Raw genomic sequence first — 18,531 nt, 5'->3', positions numbered from 1 at the left:
GCTGTGCAAGTGTATTTGTGGCACTTGCAGACCCAGCAAGGGGTCTTTGCAGAGGGATGAGGAGCAAGGGGGCTTTGCAAGGGGAGCTTGCAGAGCTCCTCATCCCATGGCCAGCAAGTTCCCTGAGAGGCTCTACGATGCTCGCTGCCAGGGGAAATAAAACATTTGCAATTGAGTCTTGCAAGAGCGGATTAGGACAGATGTTGTATGATCTCCAGAGGCGGAACACAGCTGGGACACAGCTGGGTGTAGGGAGAGGCAGCTCCCCACCCTACCACGGGCATCACCCCCATAAACCCACCCTTCCTTGCCCAACCCCGCTGCCCCAACACCAGGAGCCCCCCGGGGAAGGAGAAGTGGCCGGGCATCTTCTCGTTTGTGCTGAGCTGTCACGAAGCATGGGGCGACTTCCTCCTGCCTTCCGAGGCTGGCCTCCTTTTGGGGGGGAGAGGCAGCAGGGCAGGGCGACAGCCACGCTGGGAAGGGAAGTGCAGGCGCGTGTTGCAAGAAGTTTGTGCTCACACTGAGGTCAGCCGTTCGGCTGCTCACGTGGCTCCTCAGTATAAAGCTGGATGCGGGAGCTGGGCTGCCCAGCTCAGACGCTTCGCCGTCCTGGGAGGAGAAGGGAAGGAGGAGCACAAGCAGGAAAAACAACAAGCGCCAAACAGAAAAACGACGTGGAGAAAACATGGAAACTTCCCAGAAACACGGCTCTGAAAGGTGAGAGCGGGGCAAGGGAGAAAGGGTACATTTTAGTCAAAAAAGTAGTGCATTGCTCCTCCTGCTTTTAGGCACGCTGTTCCTGTTTGCTCTGCAGGGAGCAGCTTGCTCCTCCTCTCCCCTCTGGATGGAGTCTGTCAGTATTCCCCGCTTGGGACAGCGACTGGGATGCTGGTACCCCAGGCTCTCGGGATCTCTCTGCTCCTTTTCCTGCCGTCCCAGTCCCCCTGCTTTTCCTAGACAGCTGGAGGGGAGCCACAGCTCTGATGCCTGTCCCGCTGCTTTTCCCCAGCATGTCTCAGGACCTGTCGGAGCTCCTGAAGGAAGCCACCAAGGAGGTGCACGAGCAGGCGGAGAACACACCCTTCATGAAGAACTTCCAGAAGGGGCAGGTGTCCCTCCACGAGTTTAAGGTATGATAATAACATCAGAGCAGCATGGCTTGGGTGCAGGATTTCCTCACCAGGAAGCAGGCTGGTGGATGGGGCAGGATGTGTGGGGACTAAAGGGCGGAGGACGGGGGCAGCATCAGCATCTCCTGTGCAAAACAAACCACAGCACCCTCCTATCCTGCCTTTGCTATGCCTTTCGGGATGGGCAGCCAAGTTGAAGCAGGAGAAAAAAAAAAAAAAAAGACAGTAAAATTGAAGGGATTAACCTAACTGCGTTTATCTGCCTTCATAAATGCCTGCATGTTAATTAGCGGCAAAGGCAATTAATGGAGACGTAACAATGCGCAGATACGTGAGTGGCTGAAGTGTCACGAGTGGAGCGGGCTAAATTTAGAGCACCCTAAGCAGTTACAGCTAGAAATAATGGTGGGATAGCGATAAAGTGAGGCTGTGAGATCACGTCTGGCACCAAACCTTGCAGGGGTTTAGCTGTCACTTGGGTTATAGCAGGCTGAGATCAGGAACAATTGCTCAAAGGCAGACTGAACTTGGGCAAGCGGTATCTGCTGCTAGCAGGTAGGAGCCTGTTGCTTTTCTTGATATATTAAGAGTTATTTGCAGTTACTAGTCTGTGCCTAACCTGGCTATAGGGGATGCCTGGGATCTGAGCTACATAACAAAGCCATGAGCAAAACCAAGGCAAACACCTGGGCTAGAAATTCCCGGCAGGCCAGAGGAACTGACGCATGGGTTTGCAAATAACAGCCAGTAATCTGACCTGTGGCTTAATTATTTTGTTGTTGAATCGCTCCTTGATAAATAAATCCACAAGAACAGGCAAAAGACTACTTACTCCTGACAGGTTGTATTCATGATACTTAGTGAAGCATGAATTCAATCGCAGGTGCTGGCTTCCTGCTGTTAGGGACGGGGCATTTGTTAGCCAGTGAATTTGAGACAGGCTGGCATTAACAAAAAAAAAAAAAAAAAAGGCCAGAAATAGGCCTCTAAGATTCAGGAGCACAGCTCGGTTTCCCAGAAACTGTTTACACACTGTCAGGGGGAGTGAGAGGTGACTCTGGGCTTTAAAAAGTAATGATGATTTTTTCCAAAGCCACGTTTCCCACTGACCCACTGGCTGCCACCAAAAACAACGGGTCAGGTTAAATTTTCTTAATTTGTTAGGCAACGTTCCTGTATGTGATTTCTTTTCCAGTAAGCTGGAAAATGGGTTATCATTTAAAAACCTCTTTTTTTTTTTTTTTTTTCTGTTTACCCTCCTGGCAAACCCATGCATCAGCCCCGATGCACAACTCCCTAGGATCTGAATATCTGTTTCCCCAACCAAGTCACTGCCTGTGTGTATATCAAAGTCCTGTTTGCTGACACAGGGGCGTAAAGTTGAAACGGCACCTCCTGTCCTGCAGAACCGATAGCTTTGTGGGAGAGTAAGCTGCTTTCTCTCCTGACATCGGTGTAATCCCTCTTCAGACCTGACTCACCTGTACTATGATACCTGTGTGTTTTACCCCTTGCTGTCAATAAGGGATTTCAGTGTAAGCAAGAGGTGTTGTAGGTGTAAATACGAATACAGCTTCTGCAAACAGAATCCCCGGGGAAGGGAAGAACACAGCTAGATTGTCTTATGCCACGTGGAAAAGTTGGCAGACAGAAGAAAATATCGCGTAAGCTGGGAAAAAACAACAATAACAATGGTTTCAAAACAGAGGGATGAGCACATAGCCTCTCAGTGATCCTTCACAAAGGCGTTTGTTTTTCAGAGGCGGGCTGTGCCTCCAGCCCCCTTTTAGCTTGTGTCCTCAGGGTAACCAAGAGGCAACGCCATTTCCAAGACCAAAAGAGAGAGACGGGGTGCCTCCACTCCTGGGCTGGTGGGCTGCCAGCTGAACAAATAGGTTGCAAAATTAGCAGGGTGGGTCGTCATCTCACAGGGCCCCACAAAAGAAAGCCACATCTTGAAGCATTCAGGCTGTAACAATGCACCAAGCAATGTACCCTTGGGAATACTCTCCATATTAGCTGGGGGAATGAAGAGAATAGACCATTGAGTGATTTCATAAGGCTCTAGTTTCCATTGTGTCAAGCTGCAAGAACTTTAACTTGAAGGTGAAAGCAGCAGCTTTTAAGGGCAGGTAAGACCAGTACCTGCTGGAAATGGCTTAGGCCTTACCTAAAAAAGCAGGCCTTACCTAAAAGCAGGCCCTACCTGCTGCCTAAAGAAGGGGAAGGGCTAGATTGGTGTCTCACTGTCCCTTGCAACTCTGTTTGCCACATAGGAAACCTGTACCATAACAGATGTGCGTGATTAATACTGGGTGTGCGCATGAGTAACCTTTTTCTTGGTGGGATTTGTCCCAAAACCCTGAAGAGGACAGCCAGATGCACCTGTACCTCATCCCCTTCCTTCTGTTTCAGCTCGTTACAGCATCCTTGTACTTCATCTACTCTGCTCTGGAGGAAGAGATTGAACGTAACAAGGACAACCCAGTTTATGCCCCTGTTTATTTTCCGGCGGAGCTGCACCGGAAAGCTGCCCTGGAGGAAGACTTGAAGTACTTCTACGGCAAGAACTGGAGGGAAGAGATCCCATGTCCTGAGGCTACTCAGAAATACGTTGAAAGGCTCCACTACGTCGGCAGGAACCACCCAGAGCTCCTGGTGGCCCATGCCTACACTCGCTATCTGGGAGACCTGTCTGGGGGGCAGGTGTTGAAGAAAATCGCCCAAAAGGCTCTCCAGCTGCCCAGCACTGGGGAAGGGCTGGCTTTCTTCACCTTCGACGGAGTCTCCAACGCCACCAAGTTCAAACAGCTCTATCGGTCCCGCATGAATGCCCTTGAGATGGACCTTGCTACTAAGAAACGAGTCTTGGAGGAGGCCAAGAAAGCATTCCTGTTAAATATACAGGTGAGTAACAACCAGCCAGCCCTGTCTGCCCACACCCTCTCTCAAATAAGATAACAGCTTCAAGGGAATGGCAAAGCCGGTATTTCTGCTGTGGAGCCTAAAGGAAGTTGTGGGTTATGGCAACCTAGTCGGAGTTGGATGGCTATGCTTGTCCAGACTGGGAGCCTAGCAAGCAACTGGTCTCTGAGGGGCTCTTCTCCCTCCTCTGGGGTTTCAGGCTCTTCCATGTGCCATTATTCAGATATGAATGTGTGCTTATACCGGGAGTAGAGATCACCACCTTTCTGTCATTCCTCTTTAGTGCAGCTTGATAGGTCTGTGGATTTTGACCAGCTGCACTGTACACCTTGCTTTCCTTCCCACCAGAACATGGATGGTAACCTTCACCTGAGCTGGAAGCTTCAGGGGAAACCTGTAAAGTGAACAGGCAGACCCCACAGGCAGACTGTTCTGGGCAAAAAGTGGCAAAAAGAGACTTGGGTTGGAAGCTTGTAGGTTCCTTTTGTTCCTAAAGTGCCTGGGGCAGGGGCAAAGGGGGCAGTGAAAGCCAAAGAGCAGAGGCCACATAATGAGACACTGTTCCTTCTTCTCAGGTGTTTGAGGCGCTGCAGGAGCTGGTGTCAAAGAGCCAGGAGAACGGTCACCTTGTGCAGCCAAAGGCAGATCTTCGTGCTAGGAGCGTTAACAAATCATATGAGCACGGTAAGACATTTCTAAAGGCTGTTGTTTAGCATTGCCCCTTGTAGTTTTGCTATCCTCCCTTCCTCTGCTGTTGTTTGTAAAAGTCACTGAGAAATATGTGTGATATCCTTGCCCCGTCTCTTCACCAGCAATCAGTACTTAGTGCAAAGGCAGGCACTGATATGGGGAAAACTTCTTCTAGACATGACAGAGCATGAATGACATACATGGGCTCTCCAGAAACAGTGTCAGTGAAAGAGCTGTACAAGAAGACACTCTGATCTCATTCTCTTAAGTTTTAGTAACTCATTAGCCACATGAGTTTCAACCACAAGGAAACCCGGCCTTAAGGTCACAGAAACAAAGACTACAATTTGGGGCCCAGCATATCAACTGCGATGCTGAAGGAGAGCTCTTCCACACACTCAGCCTTGCCCAATGGCCTGTCCTTTCGGACAAAATCTTTCTCTGATCATTTTCCTGCCTTTCAGTTTATTATGCCCTCAACTTTTTGTTCAAAACACTTCCTGAAAGTGCAAGGGGTTTATAATGAGCATGGTTCTGGATGGTAAATAGTAACCAGCTCAGACCTGGTGAAAACAGGCTGCCACTCAGTTTTGCAAAAAAAAAAGCTCCATCTACTGGCAAGTGCTGATCATGAACTGGGTATAGCCCGAGCAACCGAGGCTATCCCTTTTTATGCAGATTTGCTGACTGAAGTAGGAGTAGGCTCAGATGTTTACAGAAGAGACTGGTTTCCCTGATAATGTGTGCTTCCCATAAGAAAGCCCTTATGACCTACCCATTTTGGAACCAAAAGGGAGATTTTTTTCAGTGCATACTGGATTGAAGCAGTTTTCCCATGGCAAAGAATGAAAAGCATCCTGGTCTTGCGCATCACCAGACAATGAACCTTAGAGCAAGTTCTCAGAGAAGGGCAGTAAAATGTCCCTGTGAATCTTTGCTGCTCCTTCTCCAATTGACCCACAGAGATAAGATTTTCAAAAGTGCTTGGTGTTGGATGAGGAATCCCATTCTGAGGTTGTACTGGGACAATTATTTGTCTGGTGTGCTAAGGACTACCTGTTTAAGGCCATAAAATGCTTAACAAATGGGAAACAGGAGACAAAATGCCTTTTAAATTCCGGTCTTAATTTTTTTATTTGGCTGTCTTCTGCACACATCAGGGGTCTGAAGGAGTCCCTTGAGGAGCCAGGCAAAGCACTTACAAGTCAGAGAGGAGGCAAGGGAAGAAAGAGGCCAGTCTCCAAGCACAATCAGAGGGGTTGTGAGCCTTGTGATACCCAAGTCAAGTCATTTGCTTCCCTGGCTCACCTGCCCTGAGAGAGCAGAACCTGCTGCCGCTGTTTCCCCCAGCCTCACAGGGCTCTGGGCCCTCTCCTCCTTTCCCTTGATGGCTCCAGCAGGGTCTGCCCCAGCACACCAGCATCAACTTGCCTGAGCCCATCCTCATCCGTGTTATTTTCCCTGCTTGCTCTAGGTCCAGCGCCTGGGAAAGAAAGCGAGAGGACAAGCAGGAGTCAGACAGACCTGGTGGGCACCTCTCCCCTCGTGCGGTGGATCCTCGCGCTCGGCTTCATAGTCACGACAGTCGCCGTGGGCTTGTTTGCTATGTGAACAAGCAGGACCTTCACCTTCTCTTTGTGCCTTCCCTCACCCTGAACTAATCCATCTTCCCCAGTCCCTTGAGAGAAATTCCCCTCGACTGGGTACTGTGATCTTGGCTCTGCCACTAATATTTGGAGACCTTTCTCCACAGAAAGCAGAGAGTGCTGCACGGGGGTTCAGGCAAAGTCTTTCCTGTGCTTGGTGTGAGCTCTCCTTGGAGACTATATCACCAGAACCAAGGGCAGGAAAGGTCTAAAAACAATGGCCAAGAATTGTGGTTGCTTTACAGCGTATCTGCAAAAATCCTACAGGATCGGGATCAGAAATGTAGCTTTGACACCTGTCTTGCCTCAGAAATAAGCAGTTCCCCGGAGCTCTGTTTGCTCAATATTTCATACTGCTAGATAATACTGTGATCACTGTTTCTGCGGAGCCGCGCAGCTCCCGTGGGTTATAGACTGTTTTATATGACACTATCAGGTCTTTGTTAAATCTTTTTCCAATCATTTTTTTTCCCTTTTTTTTTCTTTTTTTTTTTTAAACAGACGATGCTTGTTGAAGATACAGTGTTGTTCTTTTGTCTGATTATATAATTTATATACAGAATAAAATTTGACGTAAAGTCTTTGAGCCTGATGTTTCGTATTGTTAAAGCCTTGCCTGGGAAGAAAGGAGGTGTCTTTCCTTCCTCCCCGTTTTATGTCTTTTGGAGCTGCTGCCTCCACAGACGTGGCAACAGAGGAAGGTGGGAGTTGTCAGAGCCAGCCTCTGTTCCCACTCAGTTCTAACAATAACCTGTCGTACAAGCTGGGGCAGGTTTCTTCAGCTCCTACACGCTGGTCTCCATTTCTAGAAATGGAACAAAATTCTGCAGTTGTACAAAGCATCTTTAAGGGGTGGCCACTGGGTGTCAGAGCTGGCTGCAGTCCTATTAAGAGAAAAATGTGATGAGACCTTCAGCTGGTCCCAAAAAGGACAGCTCTCCCTGGCTGTGGCCAGCTGAGGGTTTCATTAACTAGACTGCGTTTGTGAGAACTTCCCCATGAATCAGAAAAGCACTTGGAAATCAAATGCATGCTAGGCTTTGACCGTACCTGACAGCTAAATGGGGAACAAGCATGCAACAGCATGCCCTCACCTAGGTGAAGTCACACCAGCCCAAATCACTCCCGGAATTTGGCACACGTGAGGTGATGCTAAAGACAGTCCAGCTAGGTGGCACTGCTGGAGCAGCCTGTGCACAGCTCTTTTCGCTTCCCTTTTGCCATATGAGGTCTGAAGACTTGGGCTGGGGGCCAGCCATCGTCCTGCCTGCTTAGGAGGGTCTTCAACTCCAGGAGTCACTGCAGGAGGGGCTGTTTTTCAGACCCAGCGTGGCCATAACCTCTCAGCTCAGTCCTTTCCTCTGCTCCGGCAGTGACTGTAATCCCAAGAGCAGAACCGTGACAGGGAGCAGGAACCAGAGGGCAGGTCCTGCTGAGGAGCACCAGCGGGACAGGGAGTGATGCTGTCCTCACCCACCCCATACCCTTCCAAAATCCCCATTAATACTTCTTCTCTCCTAATTAATAATACCCGTTTGCCAACTTCTGGTAAGAAAACTAATGGGTAATTCTTCAAACAGGTAGCCAAATATTTGAAAAGCAAGAACATGAGACACAACGGATACTCAAATATAGCCATTTATTGAAATTCATGCAGAGTTCCACCTATCCAGTGCTCCAAGGCATCCCATATACATCACTGTGGTCCCACCAGCCCTAAGGAAGCCTTTGGAGGCTGCAGCTTTGTCCTTCTTTATGGCTAACCCCCCCCCCACCGCCATTACACGCCCCCTGCCCGAGATGGTTTCACCCGTTCCCCCCCCCCCCCCCAGCGGGGCCAATGGTCCCGCCCGTCCGCCATTTCGCCTTCCCCCCTCTCCTCTCCCCCAGCCTCTCGCGCCAAAACCTCTCCCGGCACCCGCGGCCAATCGCTGCCCGCCGAGGGCGGGGCGGGAGGGCGGCTCGGACCAATAGGACGGCGGCGCGCCACGGGCTGGCCAATGGGGAGGCCGGGGGCGTGTTCCCGCCAGCTCTCCGCGGCGCGCGCTTTTTTTTTTTTGCCGCGAAACAGCCGCGGCGCGGGGGTACCGCGGGGCGCGGGGGTTTCGGGGCGGGTGGGCGCCATGTCGGGCTTCGACGAGCCCGGCATCTACTACAGCGACAGCTTCGGCGGCGAGCCGGCGTCCGACGAGGGGCAGGTGCGGAAATCCCAGCTGCAGCGGCGCTTCAAGGAGTTCCTGCGGCAGTACCGCGTGGGCACGGACCGGACGGGCTTCACCTTCAAATACAGGTGCTGGCGGCACCCCTGGCGCTCCCCTATAATTATAATTATTCCATATATGTATGCTTTTTGTAAAAATATTTGGCTTTTTTTAATCAATCAGCGTTATATCTCACAGTGTCACTGCGAGTGCTGCTGTCCCTGCTTTACTCCCACATTTTAAAGCCTTTAGGGTGCAAGGTTTCCCCAAATCCCTGCAGGATTCCCTTAATTCTCCCCCTATTTTCCCCATCTCCCCTCCGAGCCTCTTAGCAGAGCCTGCCTGCTCTGCACCCAAAGTCCTTGTGGGTTCCTGGTGCTTCCTGCCCTGCAAACCTTCCCCCCTTGCTGCCTCACAGGGATGAGCTCAAGCGGCACTACAACCTGGGACAGTACTGGGTGGAGGTGGAGATGGAGGACCTGGCCAGCTTCGATGAAGATCTCGCTGACTACCTGTACAAGCAGCCCGCGGAGCACCTGCAGCTGGTAAGGATGGAGGGGCTGGGTGGCTTGGTGCACTGACATCGTCGTGCCGTTACACCCTCCTAATAGCTGAGCTGTTCTGTTCCTAGCTGGAAGAAGCAGCAAAAGAGGTTGCAGATGAGGTCACCCGTCCTCGTCCTTCAGGGGAGGAAGCCCTCCAGGATGTCCAGGTCATGCTCAGATCCGATGCCAACGCAGCCAGCATCCGCAGCCTGAAGGTGAGGTGGTCCGCTGCTGCCTGGGTGGCAGGGCTCACCCCTGTGTGATTGCAGGGGAAGCCTTTGATGCTTAATTGCGTAATTCAGGATGTGGGTTGCATGCTAACTTACAAGCCAAGGGTACTTTTGCAGCTTAAATCTGGCTGCAAGGGACTGGTACCCCTGGTTCCTGCTATGGGGACATCAATGCTGTTAGTGATAGTCTGCATATAGTGAGTGTCCTTTCATGTCCTGGTTTAAAACAAACACAATTTAAGTCATGCACCCACATCCTACTACTATACAGCCAGATATGCTGTCAAGAAGCACAGGCTATTTTATTCTGGTACTATAGTCCCATAAACGTGGGGAGTGTATCCAAGAAAAAAATGCTTCCTTGACGTCTTGACTCTCCTATCCATCTTCCAAGTGTTTTTCTCACCTCCCCTTCACCTTTTTCCCTTACAGTCCGACCAGATGTCCCACCTTGTGAAGATCCCCGGGATCGTAATTGCGGCAACCCCCGTGCGAGCCAAAGCCACCAAAATAGCCATCCAGTGCCGCAGCTGCCGGAACACCATCAACAACATCGCCGTGCGCCCGGGCCTCGAGGGGTATTCTCTCCCTAGGAAATGCAACACGTAAGGACTGACCCGGGGCTGTGTGTGGCAGGGTGGTGGGGGAAAAGTCAGGAGGAAAGGACTCCAAGAGGTCTTTAGTCCAGCCTCCTGCTCAAAGTGGGACCAGCTCTGAGACCAGAGTGGTTGCTCAGGGCTTGCTGTCCCAGCACAACTGGTCTCCAAGCACAACTTCCTAATCGATCATATTCCTATAAAATCACCCAGAGCCTGAAAATAGAGGTTCAATAAATCCCTCGGTAGGTTGTTCCAAAGCATCCTATGAGGGCTTCCACATGCAGTAATGCAGAGGGTGCCTCTGCTGCCTCACATGAGTGTAAATCTCACTTCAGCACACTGCTAAAGCTGCATCTCTTCCTCCAGCTCCTTTTGCACAGGGTTTTGCTCCTGTTTTGCAGGAGACAAGATCCTTTATATACCTGTATTTCCTGTGCATCCAGCATCCCTGTTGCTACAGACAGAGAAGCTTGCTTTCGGCTTTCCTTCTTGACCTCTCCCTCACCCTTTTCACTCTCACACTTTCATCTCTTCCATTAACAAACAAGATGAACGAAAACCCTTTCTGCTTGTCAGGCTCCTGTGCTGGCTTCTGCTTATCACAGGCTTACTGAAGCAGCTTTGGTGGCTGTTGGGAGGTCCCCCTTCCACATTTCATAGTGGCTTTGTCTTTGCTCTCCGCTGAGGCTGGCTGTGCTAAAATCTCCTGTGACGGGGATTGTTTGTTATCACTCCCTAAGCCATCTGCTGCCTAACTTCGCTTTCCCCTATTGCCCTTTGTACCTAAAGGTTCATTCCTGCCTCGAGTTGCCCCATCATACTGCTTTAAGCTCCTGTCCTGGCTTCCTTAGTAAGTTTTTTATCTTACTCAAACTCCTTGCTTCCACGTTCCCCCTCCCTGGTGGGCTTTTCATCACCTTCTGTAAGGACGCTCCGCCACTAACTCCCAAATCCTGCTTCACAGCTTCTGATGCCTGCGTGAACCGCGAGCATTAGGCTGCCGCTGTGCTGCAGCTCTCACGCTAGCTGAGCCTGACGGATTGTGCCTTTGAACTCGTGCCTGCCAGTATTTATTTCCTTTGCCTTATCTCTGACACAGCCTGAGCGGTCTTTGGGATAGGCATCACTCCTGGCTCCCCATCCTTGGCTGCACGAGTTGGTCGGCACAGCTCTGGTGCAGCGGGGCTGACGCTCATCAGGCTTTTCCTCCTTTGTCTCATCCCTCCAAAAAGCCCTGCTGCTGCCTGCCTGGAGTCAGGCAGTGACTGCAGCGTGCTGAGGAGCCAGCAGGATGCAGAGGTGCTCCTCGTCCCCGGGAGCCTGTAGCCTCACAAGGCAGCTACGCCGAGCTGGCGTCTCGAGAGACTCCGGGGTTGACAGCAGCCTTGTCACGCTGCTAATTGCTTTCTCACCAGGAACCACTTAACGTTTGCCTCGCGTGCGAGGTTATAAAGAAATATGTCCTGTCAAGTCATTGAGTCTATGCTGTTATCTCCTGCGTAATTAGTGAATTAGCTCCCTCCTTGCTTGTAGCTAGCAGGGGAGAGGGAGGTGGCTGGGAGAGTGTGCAGGGGAAGCGTCACCGTGTCTTTGGCTTGTTGTGGTGCTCTGACCTCAGTGCCTGATTTTGGCAGCTGCAGGAGGTGAGACAGAGGGTTTGGTGAGCCTTTGCTCTGGTGACGGTGTCTTTCTGACCTGGCAGAGGTGGGCTGCTCTCGGCTGTGACCGCTGTCCCTTCTACAAGTGCCAGCCCCCAGCTGACTCTCCTGATTGATCTCTCCACACAGAGAACAGGCCGGCCGCCCAAAGTGCCCGCTGGACCCTTATTTCATCATGCCAGATAAGTGCAAGTGCGTGGACTTCCAGGTCCTGAAGCTGCAGGAGTCCCCCGACGCTGTGCCACACGGAGAGATGCCCCGGCACCTGCAGCTGTACTGCGACAGGTACCAGCAGGGGCTCTGCGAGGGCTGTGGCCGTGCTGGTGATGCTCTTGGGGTGATTTTTGGTGGTTGGTGGTGAGGAAAAGGATGGCCCCACCAACATCTTTTGCTTTCACCTTTCTTCTCTTAGGTACCTGTGTGACAAAGTTGTCCCAGGGAACAGAGTCACCATCATGGGCATTTACTCCATCAAGAAGTCTGCCCTGATCAAGAACAAGGGTCGGGACAACGTTGGTGTGGGCATCCGAAGCGCTTACATCCGCGTGGTGGGCATCCAGGTGGACACGGAGGGCTCAGGTGAGGGCTGCTTTTGGCACCTGTCTGGTCTTTGGGGATAGCCTGGTGTTGGGAGAACCCCCTTCGTGAACAGGGCAGTCCCTCAGTGAGATGTGTACGAAATCACAGCCTAGGCTCTTTTGCTTACGCAGTGAAAGGTTCAGCCCTGTCTGGGAGGTCTGAGGTCTGGCTTACCCTGGGTGCTGTAAACTCGAGTGTCCTGTGTGACTTTGTTTCAGAGATATTAAATGAGGAGGCTTCAGCCTGAGTCCTCCAGGGTATTTAAGTACTTCCATCTTATTGATCTCAGTGGGAATTCACTAAGCCATCCCTGAGGATCTGGGCTGAAGTCAATGGTTAAAATTGAGCTATGCATTTACAACGTGCTCCTGACTCTAATTTCTCCCTCTGGTTCCTCCGAACCTTGCTTTTCTTCTTTTCCTTCTCCTTCCTTCATCCAGCCTGGAAGCACAGAGCACGCCTTGCTGGGATAGCAAATTGCTCCTTCCACCCTTCAGACCTGGTGGCATTTGGCGTGATACAAGAAGGGCTTTTGGTCGCAGTGGATGGGGTGAGGGGAATAGCATCCCTTTCTTCACAGCATCCATCTGTTCACCGTCATTCTGTCCTGCCCCACGTAGGACACAGTTTTGCTGGCTCGGTGACCCCTCAGGAAGAGGAGGAGCTCCGTTGCCTCGCTGCCATGCCCAACATCTACGAGACGATAGCCAAGAGCATCGCGCCCTCCATCTACGGCAGCGCCGACATCAAGAAGGCCATTGCTTGCCTCTTGTTTGGAGGCTCTCGCAAGAGGTGGGGAGAAAAAAATCATTTCAGTGCCACCAGCATCTCGCGATTTGTCGCAGTGTGTTGGCACTGAAATAAAGGCTCACCATGTCTCCTCTGTATCTTTGCACCCTGCTGCTCTAGGCTCCCGGATGGGCTGACCCGCCGAGGAGACATCAACTTGCTGATGCTGGGTGACCCTGGCACGGCCAAATCCCAGCTGCTGAAGTTCGTAGAGAAGTGTTCGCCCATTGGGGTAGGTGATTTGAGGTCTCTGCTTACGGTGCAGCTCATTTTTTCCTACTCCTCCCTGCGTAGCACTGCAGACCGTGGTCCCAGCAGATACCTGTCAGTGCATCCCCAGCTAGAGCAGCTGGTGGAGGTGCAAACTACAGCTTCTGGTGCTAGCAGAAGGTGGGGTACAGGACAGGAGGCAAGAGAGGGAAGGGGAAACAGGTAGTGCCTTTCATTATGATGTGAGCCAGGCCCTTTGCAGTATCCAAAGACATGACCAATGCTGCTGTTTGGTTTTGAGCCTCAATCAGCAGAGAGGCTGGCTGGCCAGGACAAATGAAGCCGCCTGCATCTCAGGCACGGAGCTCCAGCCTGAGCCCAGGCATGAAATTATATTTTCAGCTGTGTTTTCTTGTAACCTCCATTAAAGTCAGCCTCTGACTGCGTTGTTTTCTCGGGGGGGAAAACAAAGCGAATGCAGCAGCCCACCAAACAATGAATCACGCTGTGCTCTGTGCTTAATACCTGTGTTTGTGTGTCTACAAGCCCTTGGGTACGTCACAACTGCTTCGTCCGAGGCTTGGGACTGCACAGTAATCCTGTTCTGCGTGCTTTTGGCATGTGCTGAGGGGTTTTCCCCCAGGGCTTTGCCCTTCCTCCAGCACCTCTGGCTATGGTGCGGAGCTGTCTCGCTCCCCAGTGGTGGCCGTGGGCTCCCGGGTCGTGCAGTGGCTGATGTGCTGTCCCCTTCCTCGTCCCACACACCCAGGTATACACCTCGGGGAAAGGCAGCAGCGCTGCTGGCCTGACAGCCTCGGTCATCCGCGACCCATCCTCAAGGAGCTTCTTCATGGAGGGGGGAGCCATGGTGCTGGCAGACGGCGGAGTGGTGTGCATCGATGAGTTTGACAAGGTAACGTGGGGTGTGTGGGGCCCAGCGCTCAGCTGAAAGCCACCGGAGGTAACTGACAGCAGCTCTTATTTATTTTCTTTCCCCCCACCTCATTTGCCACCTTGTGTGAAAAGATGCGGGAGGATGACCGCGTGGCCATCCACGAAGCCATGGAGCAGCAGACCATCTCCATTGCCAAGGTGAGAAGCCTTCTACAGAAATTGCCTGGCATCCTGGTGCCAGACCTTCTCTTAAATTGGGGTTTCAATTCTTTTCCACTGTCCAACTTCTATTTTTGCAGCTTCCCTCCCTCCTCATCCCTCTGGCTCACTCCTGAGCTGTGCACTCACTTGTAGTAGAACAGCCACCACAACTTGTCCTTGCTGGTCATGCTTACTTGCCCCTCCTAACCTGTAAAACCACAAAGAGGTGTTCAGCTGCATATATCCATCCACCCCATCCATCAGATCTTCTTCTGCCTTCCCTTTGTGAGACCCTGGGCACTGTTCCTCAGCACCCAGGAGCACTTAACCTCAGTTTCTGGCTCCACTTGCAAACTTGAGGGTAGCCTTGTATGTCTACCCTTGATGTGAGGTTTTAAATGAAGTTATTCAGTGCTCGAGTCTCAGCCAGTCTTTCTCCAGATGGATGCATGGGTCCAGCCCCGTGCAGCTCCTGTGGTCACCCTCTCCAATGTCGGAATCATTGCAGAGCAATTGGGTGCCGCTTAAGAGGGCTTTATCTAAATGCTTGAGGATGAGCCCTTGCAAACTGCTCTGGAGCTCTTCCTATGAGTTAATAGCCTCCTAGCCCTGCTGTTTTGTGGATGTGACCTTGACCCTGTCCGTTTCTCTTTCCCTGCAGGCAGGCATCACAACCACACTGAACTCCCGCTGCTCGGTGCTTGCAGCTGCCAACTCCGTCTTCGGGCGTTGGGATGAGACCAAAGGCGAGGAGAACATTGACTTTATGCCTACCATCCTGTCCCGATTCGACATGATCTTCATCGTCAAGGATGAGCACAACGAGGAGCGAGACGTGGTGGGTTGGGGCGTGCTGGCTCTTGCGGTGTCGTCAGTGTAATGGGAGCAGCAGCAGGGCAAATACCTGGGAACTTAAATAGCTGTAGTGTGGGGATGAGTGTAGTGTTGAGCCAAGCCCAGCTGCCACCCTGTTTTTTGGGAGGGTGGCATGCCGTGGTCAGGTCAGAGGGAGGATTTCTGCTATCTGACCGCCCCCCGCTCTCCTAGACGTTGGCCAAGCACGTGATGTCCTTACACGTGAGCGCCTTGACGCAGACCCAGGCCGTGGAGGGCGAGATCGAACTGAACAAGCTGAAGAAGCTCATCTCCTTCTGCCGCACGTGAGTGCCTGGGTCACGCCGTGCTGCTCAGGCCATGCCTCGCAGCGGGGCAGCTGAGCTCCTGGCTCTGGGCACACGAGGGACACCCTGCCAGGGGCACCTTCCTGGCAGTGCCATGTCCCCTGTCCCTTCCTGCAGGAAATGTGGCCCCCGGCTGTCGGCGGCAGCGGCGGAGAAGCTGAAGAACCGCTACATCCTGATGCGGAGCGGCAGCCGCCAGCACGAGCAGGAGAGCGACCGCCGCTCCAGCATCCCCATCACCGTCCGGTGAGCACCCCGGGGCCTGGCTCTACCCGGGGCTGCCGTCATCCACCCAAACCTATGGGGTTGGGATCAAGTCCTTGTGTCACTTGGGATAACGCTAGGGGGTTAGTGGGGTGCTCAGGAGAGCCCCTTGTGAATGGGGCAGCACTGGGGGTGCCTTGAGGGGTGAGTGGTGGTGGGAAGGTGACCCCCTGGAGCCCCAGTGGAAAGCAAGGAGCATCCCCCTCATCTTGCAGGCAGCTGGAGGCCATCGTGCGCATTGCGGAGTCCCTCAGCAAGATGAAGCTGCAGCCCTTTGCCACCGAGGCAGATGTTGAGGAGGCCCTGAGGCTCTTCCAGGTGTCCACGCTGGATGCAGCCATGTCGGGCAGCCTGTCAGGTGAGCATGGGTGGTGCTGCATTTATTTACAGTTTCCCTAAAGATCTCTGGGATGTGCATGTGTGGTAGGTGATATGGGATAAGGGAGCTCACACAACCTCTCCCCCCAGGGGCAGAAGGCTTCACGACGCAGGAGGACCAAGAGATGCTGTCCCGCATCGAAAAGCAGCTCAAGCGCCGCTTCGCCATCGGCTCGCAGGTGTCAGAGCACAGCATCGTCCAGGACTTCATGCGGCAGGTGCGATGGGGTTGGACCATGAAACCAGGCTCCCTAGGCTGCTTAGCCATTGTGGCAGATCCCTGCTGGGCTGCGGTGGGCTTTTCCCTGCCAGTTTCTCTCACCCTGCTCTCTTCTTCTCCAGAAATACCCTGAGCACGCCATCTACAAGGTGCTGCAGCTGATGATGAGGCGGGGGGAGATCCAGCACCGCATGCAGCGCAAGGTCCTCTACCGCATCAAGTGACCTGACCCCAAGTCCCACCAGCAGCAGGGAAGAGATGGTGGTGGCTGCCTGGCAAGAGCCCTGGTGCCTGGAAGATTTTCCTTGGGGATCCAAACAGCCTCGGGCCCCTTTAACCACTGTTTGGGGCAGCCAGGCTTCCCCTTGGATGCTTCACTGTTGTGTCATTTCAGTGTTTCTTTAATCTCTAAAAGCTTTTAGTTTGTATAAAAATAAAACCTGGTCTTGGTACCCTTGCTTTGTTGCCTGGAGGGAGAGAGAAAATAAATGTATCCTCCCTGTGTGGGAGGTGTGGGATGGGGGTTGGAGGGTTTATGAGCTGCTCTTTTGAGCTTCGAAGCTGCAGTTTGCTCATCCCTCCTTCCTCTCTAATGCATTTCGCCTCCTGAAACACTTATTCTGCAGTGGGGACTTGCACAGCCCTTTAGACTGGAGAGGGGAAAAAAAAAATCCAACCCAGGAGCACACAACGCAGGCTTCCTTAGTGGAATAAGTGTTCAGAACCAGCAGAGGGAACTCGAGCCTTGAGGATGCTGGGCTGCACCCTCCAGGGCCTCAACAGCATCCTTGTGTTTTTTGGTGTCTGTGTTGGGAGAGGCACATCGTGTGCTTGGGCTGGGGCCAGCGCTGGCTGGGGAGTTGGGGTGTCCCTTCTGAGGCTGCACTGGCCTTTGTGGGGCTGGCTGTCCACCGGAGCAACAGTCTTCTGCTCTCTATCTGCTGTTTTTTCAGACTTCTGACTCCTGCAGAGGATGGGAGAGGAGAGGAGGGTGTCCTAAAGGCTCCACACAGTGATGGGTCCCAGGCTGTCCCAATTCCTTGCTGTAGGGCCATGGGGTGTGCAATGCTCCCAGCCACCTTTGTTTTACCTTACTTTGCATCCTTATAGGGAAGAAATCCTGATCTTCAGTCCCTCAGGGAGGAAGAACTGGGAATAACAGGGCTGCATCCTCCCCTGGAGCCCAACATCCCCCAAATTGCCAATGTCCAACTGAAAGCACTCTGCCTCCCTCACAAGCTCTCATGGCCCTGTTCAAGCACTGTGTCCCCTCAAATACCCAACACAGCCCCCAAAAAACCATAGTATTATGGTTATTTTCCAGCCACGTGCTGTATGTAGCCCACACAGCACCGTAGCAGGTGTGCCCTACACATCCTGCAGCCCCTGCCACCCCTCCCCAGTACCACCGCCACTTCTTTGGTGGTGGCAGGTGTGGAGGTTGATCACATATAATTTTTTTTTGTTGTTTCTTTTTGGTTGTTTTCATGACATGATACGGAGCGGGAGAGTATTTCTGTGACGGGGATCAGAATGATTGATCTCTTCGTGCTACGAAATGTGTTGATTATATGGTACGAGGTTATGTAAGTGTACATACAGCTCGAAACAACGCTATTTAGCAATTAATGCATGCAGCTCCATCACAAGAAGCGGAGCTGGGCTACGCACAACTTTGACATTATCTTCAAACTCAGCATTGCTGATTAGTAAAGGCTTGTTTTGAATTCACGCCGCAGATGGAAATTTGGGGGGGGGGAATACCAGTTCTCATTTAGGTAGAGGGGTAATTCGTGGGAGTATCTACCCTCATAAGGGTTCAGTGGTCCCCCTGGTGAAGAAGACCAGACCTTTCCTCAGCTTCTAGCCACTTGATAAGGACAGGTGATGTTCCTGGTGAAGGTGATTCTTCTCAGCCATCACTGATGTTCTGGTGCTCTGAGACTTGGGACAAAATCATCGGGTGTCCTTGGATGCCCAAAACCCCTGCTCTTCACTCCAAGGCCAACAGAACAAGTGAAACCAGACAAGCTTAGCCACCTCGTGTCTCAGCAGTGCAGCGTTCCTTCGCCTAGCCTACAGAGCTGACTTTGTCCCCTTTGTCCCCCTCTTTGGGCCAGAGGAGCTGTGCCCTAACAGCATTTGTTCCCTCTCCGCTGACTGTGAGAGGAGGCCAGGGCAACCAGCT

General features: G+C 52.3%; 2 protein-coding genes across 2 annotated transcripts; both read left to right on the top strand.

Moving 5' to 3' along the window:
* Positions 1-525: 525 nt before the first annotated feature.
* HMOX1 (heme oxygenase 1) lies at positions 526-6,975 on the top strand. Its single transcript, XM_005015345.6, has 5 exons — positions 526-720; positions 1,013-1,133; positions 3,549-4,040; positions 4,634-4,742; positions 6,223-6,975. Exons 1-5 carry the CDS (start codon positions 689-691, stop codon positions 6,357-6,359), a joined length of 891 nt encoding a protein of 296 aa, XP_005015402.4. The 5' UTR covers positions 526-688; the 3' UTR covers positions 6,360-6,975.
* A 1,468-nt stretch (positions 6,976-8,443) lies between these two features.
* MCM5 (minichromosome maintenance complex component 5) lies at positions 8,444-16,795 on the top strand. The gene is made up of 16 exons (XM_027450019.3): positions 8,444-8,684; positions 9,014-9,140; positions 9,227-9,355; positions 9,803-9,975; positions 11,757-11,912; positions 12,040-12,206; positions 12,827-12,998; positions 13,116-13,227; positions 13,975-14,118; positions 14,232-14,297; positions 14,962-15,138; positions 15,348-15,460; positions 15,599-15,727; positions 15,961-16,103; positions 16,214-16,341; positions 16,466-16,795. Exons 1-16 carry the CDS (start codon positions 8,518-8,520, stop codon positions 16,565-16,567), a joined length of 2,205 nt encoding a protein of 734 aa, XP_027305820.3. The 5' UTR covers positions 8,444-8,517; the 3' UTR covers positions 16,568-16,795.
* Positions 16,796-18,531: the final 1,736 nt, after the last annotated feature.

Source organism: Anas platyrhynchos, chromosome 1, assembly GCF_047663525.1.
Source record: "Anas platyrhynchos isolate ZD024472 breed Pekin duck chromosome 1, IASCAAS_PekinDuck_T2T, whole genome shotgun sequence".
Lineage (NCBI taxonomy): Eukaryota > Metazoa > Chordata > Aves > Anseriformes > Anatidae > Anas > Anas platyrhynchos.
This window is presented reverse-complemented; position numbering and strand designations above follow the sequence as displayed.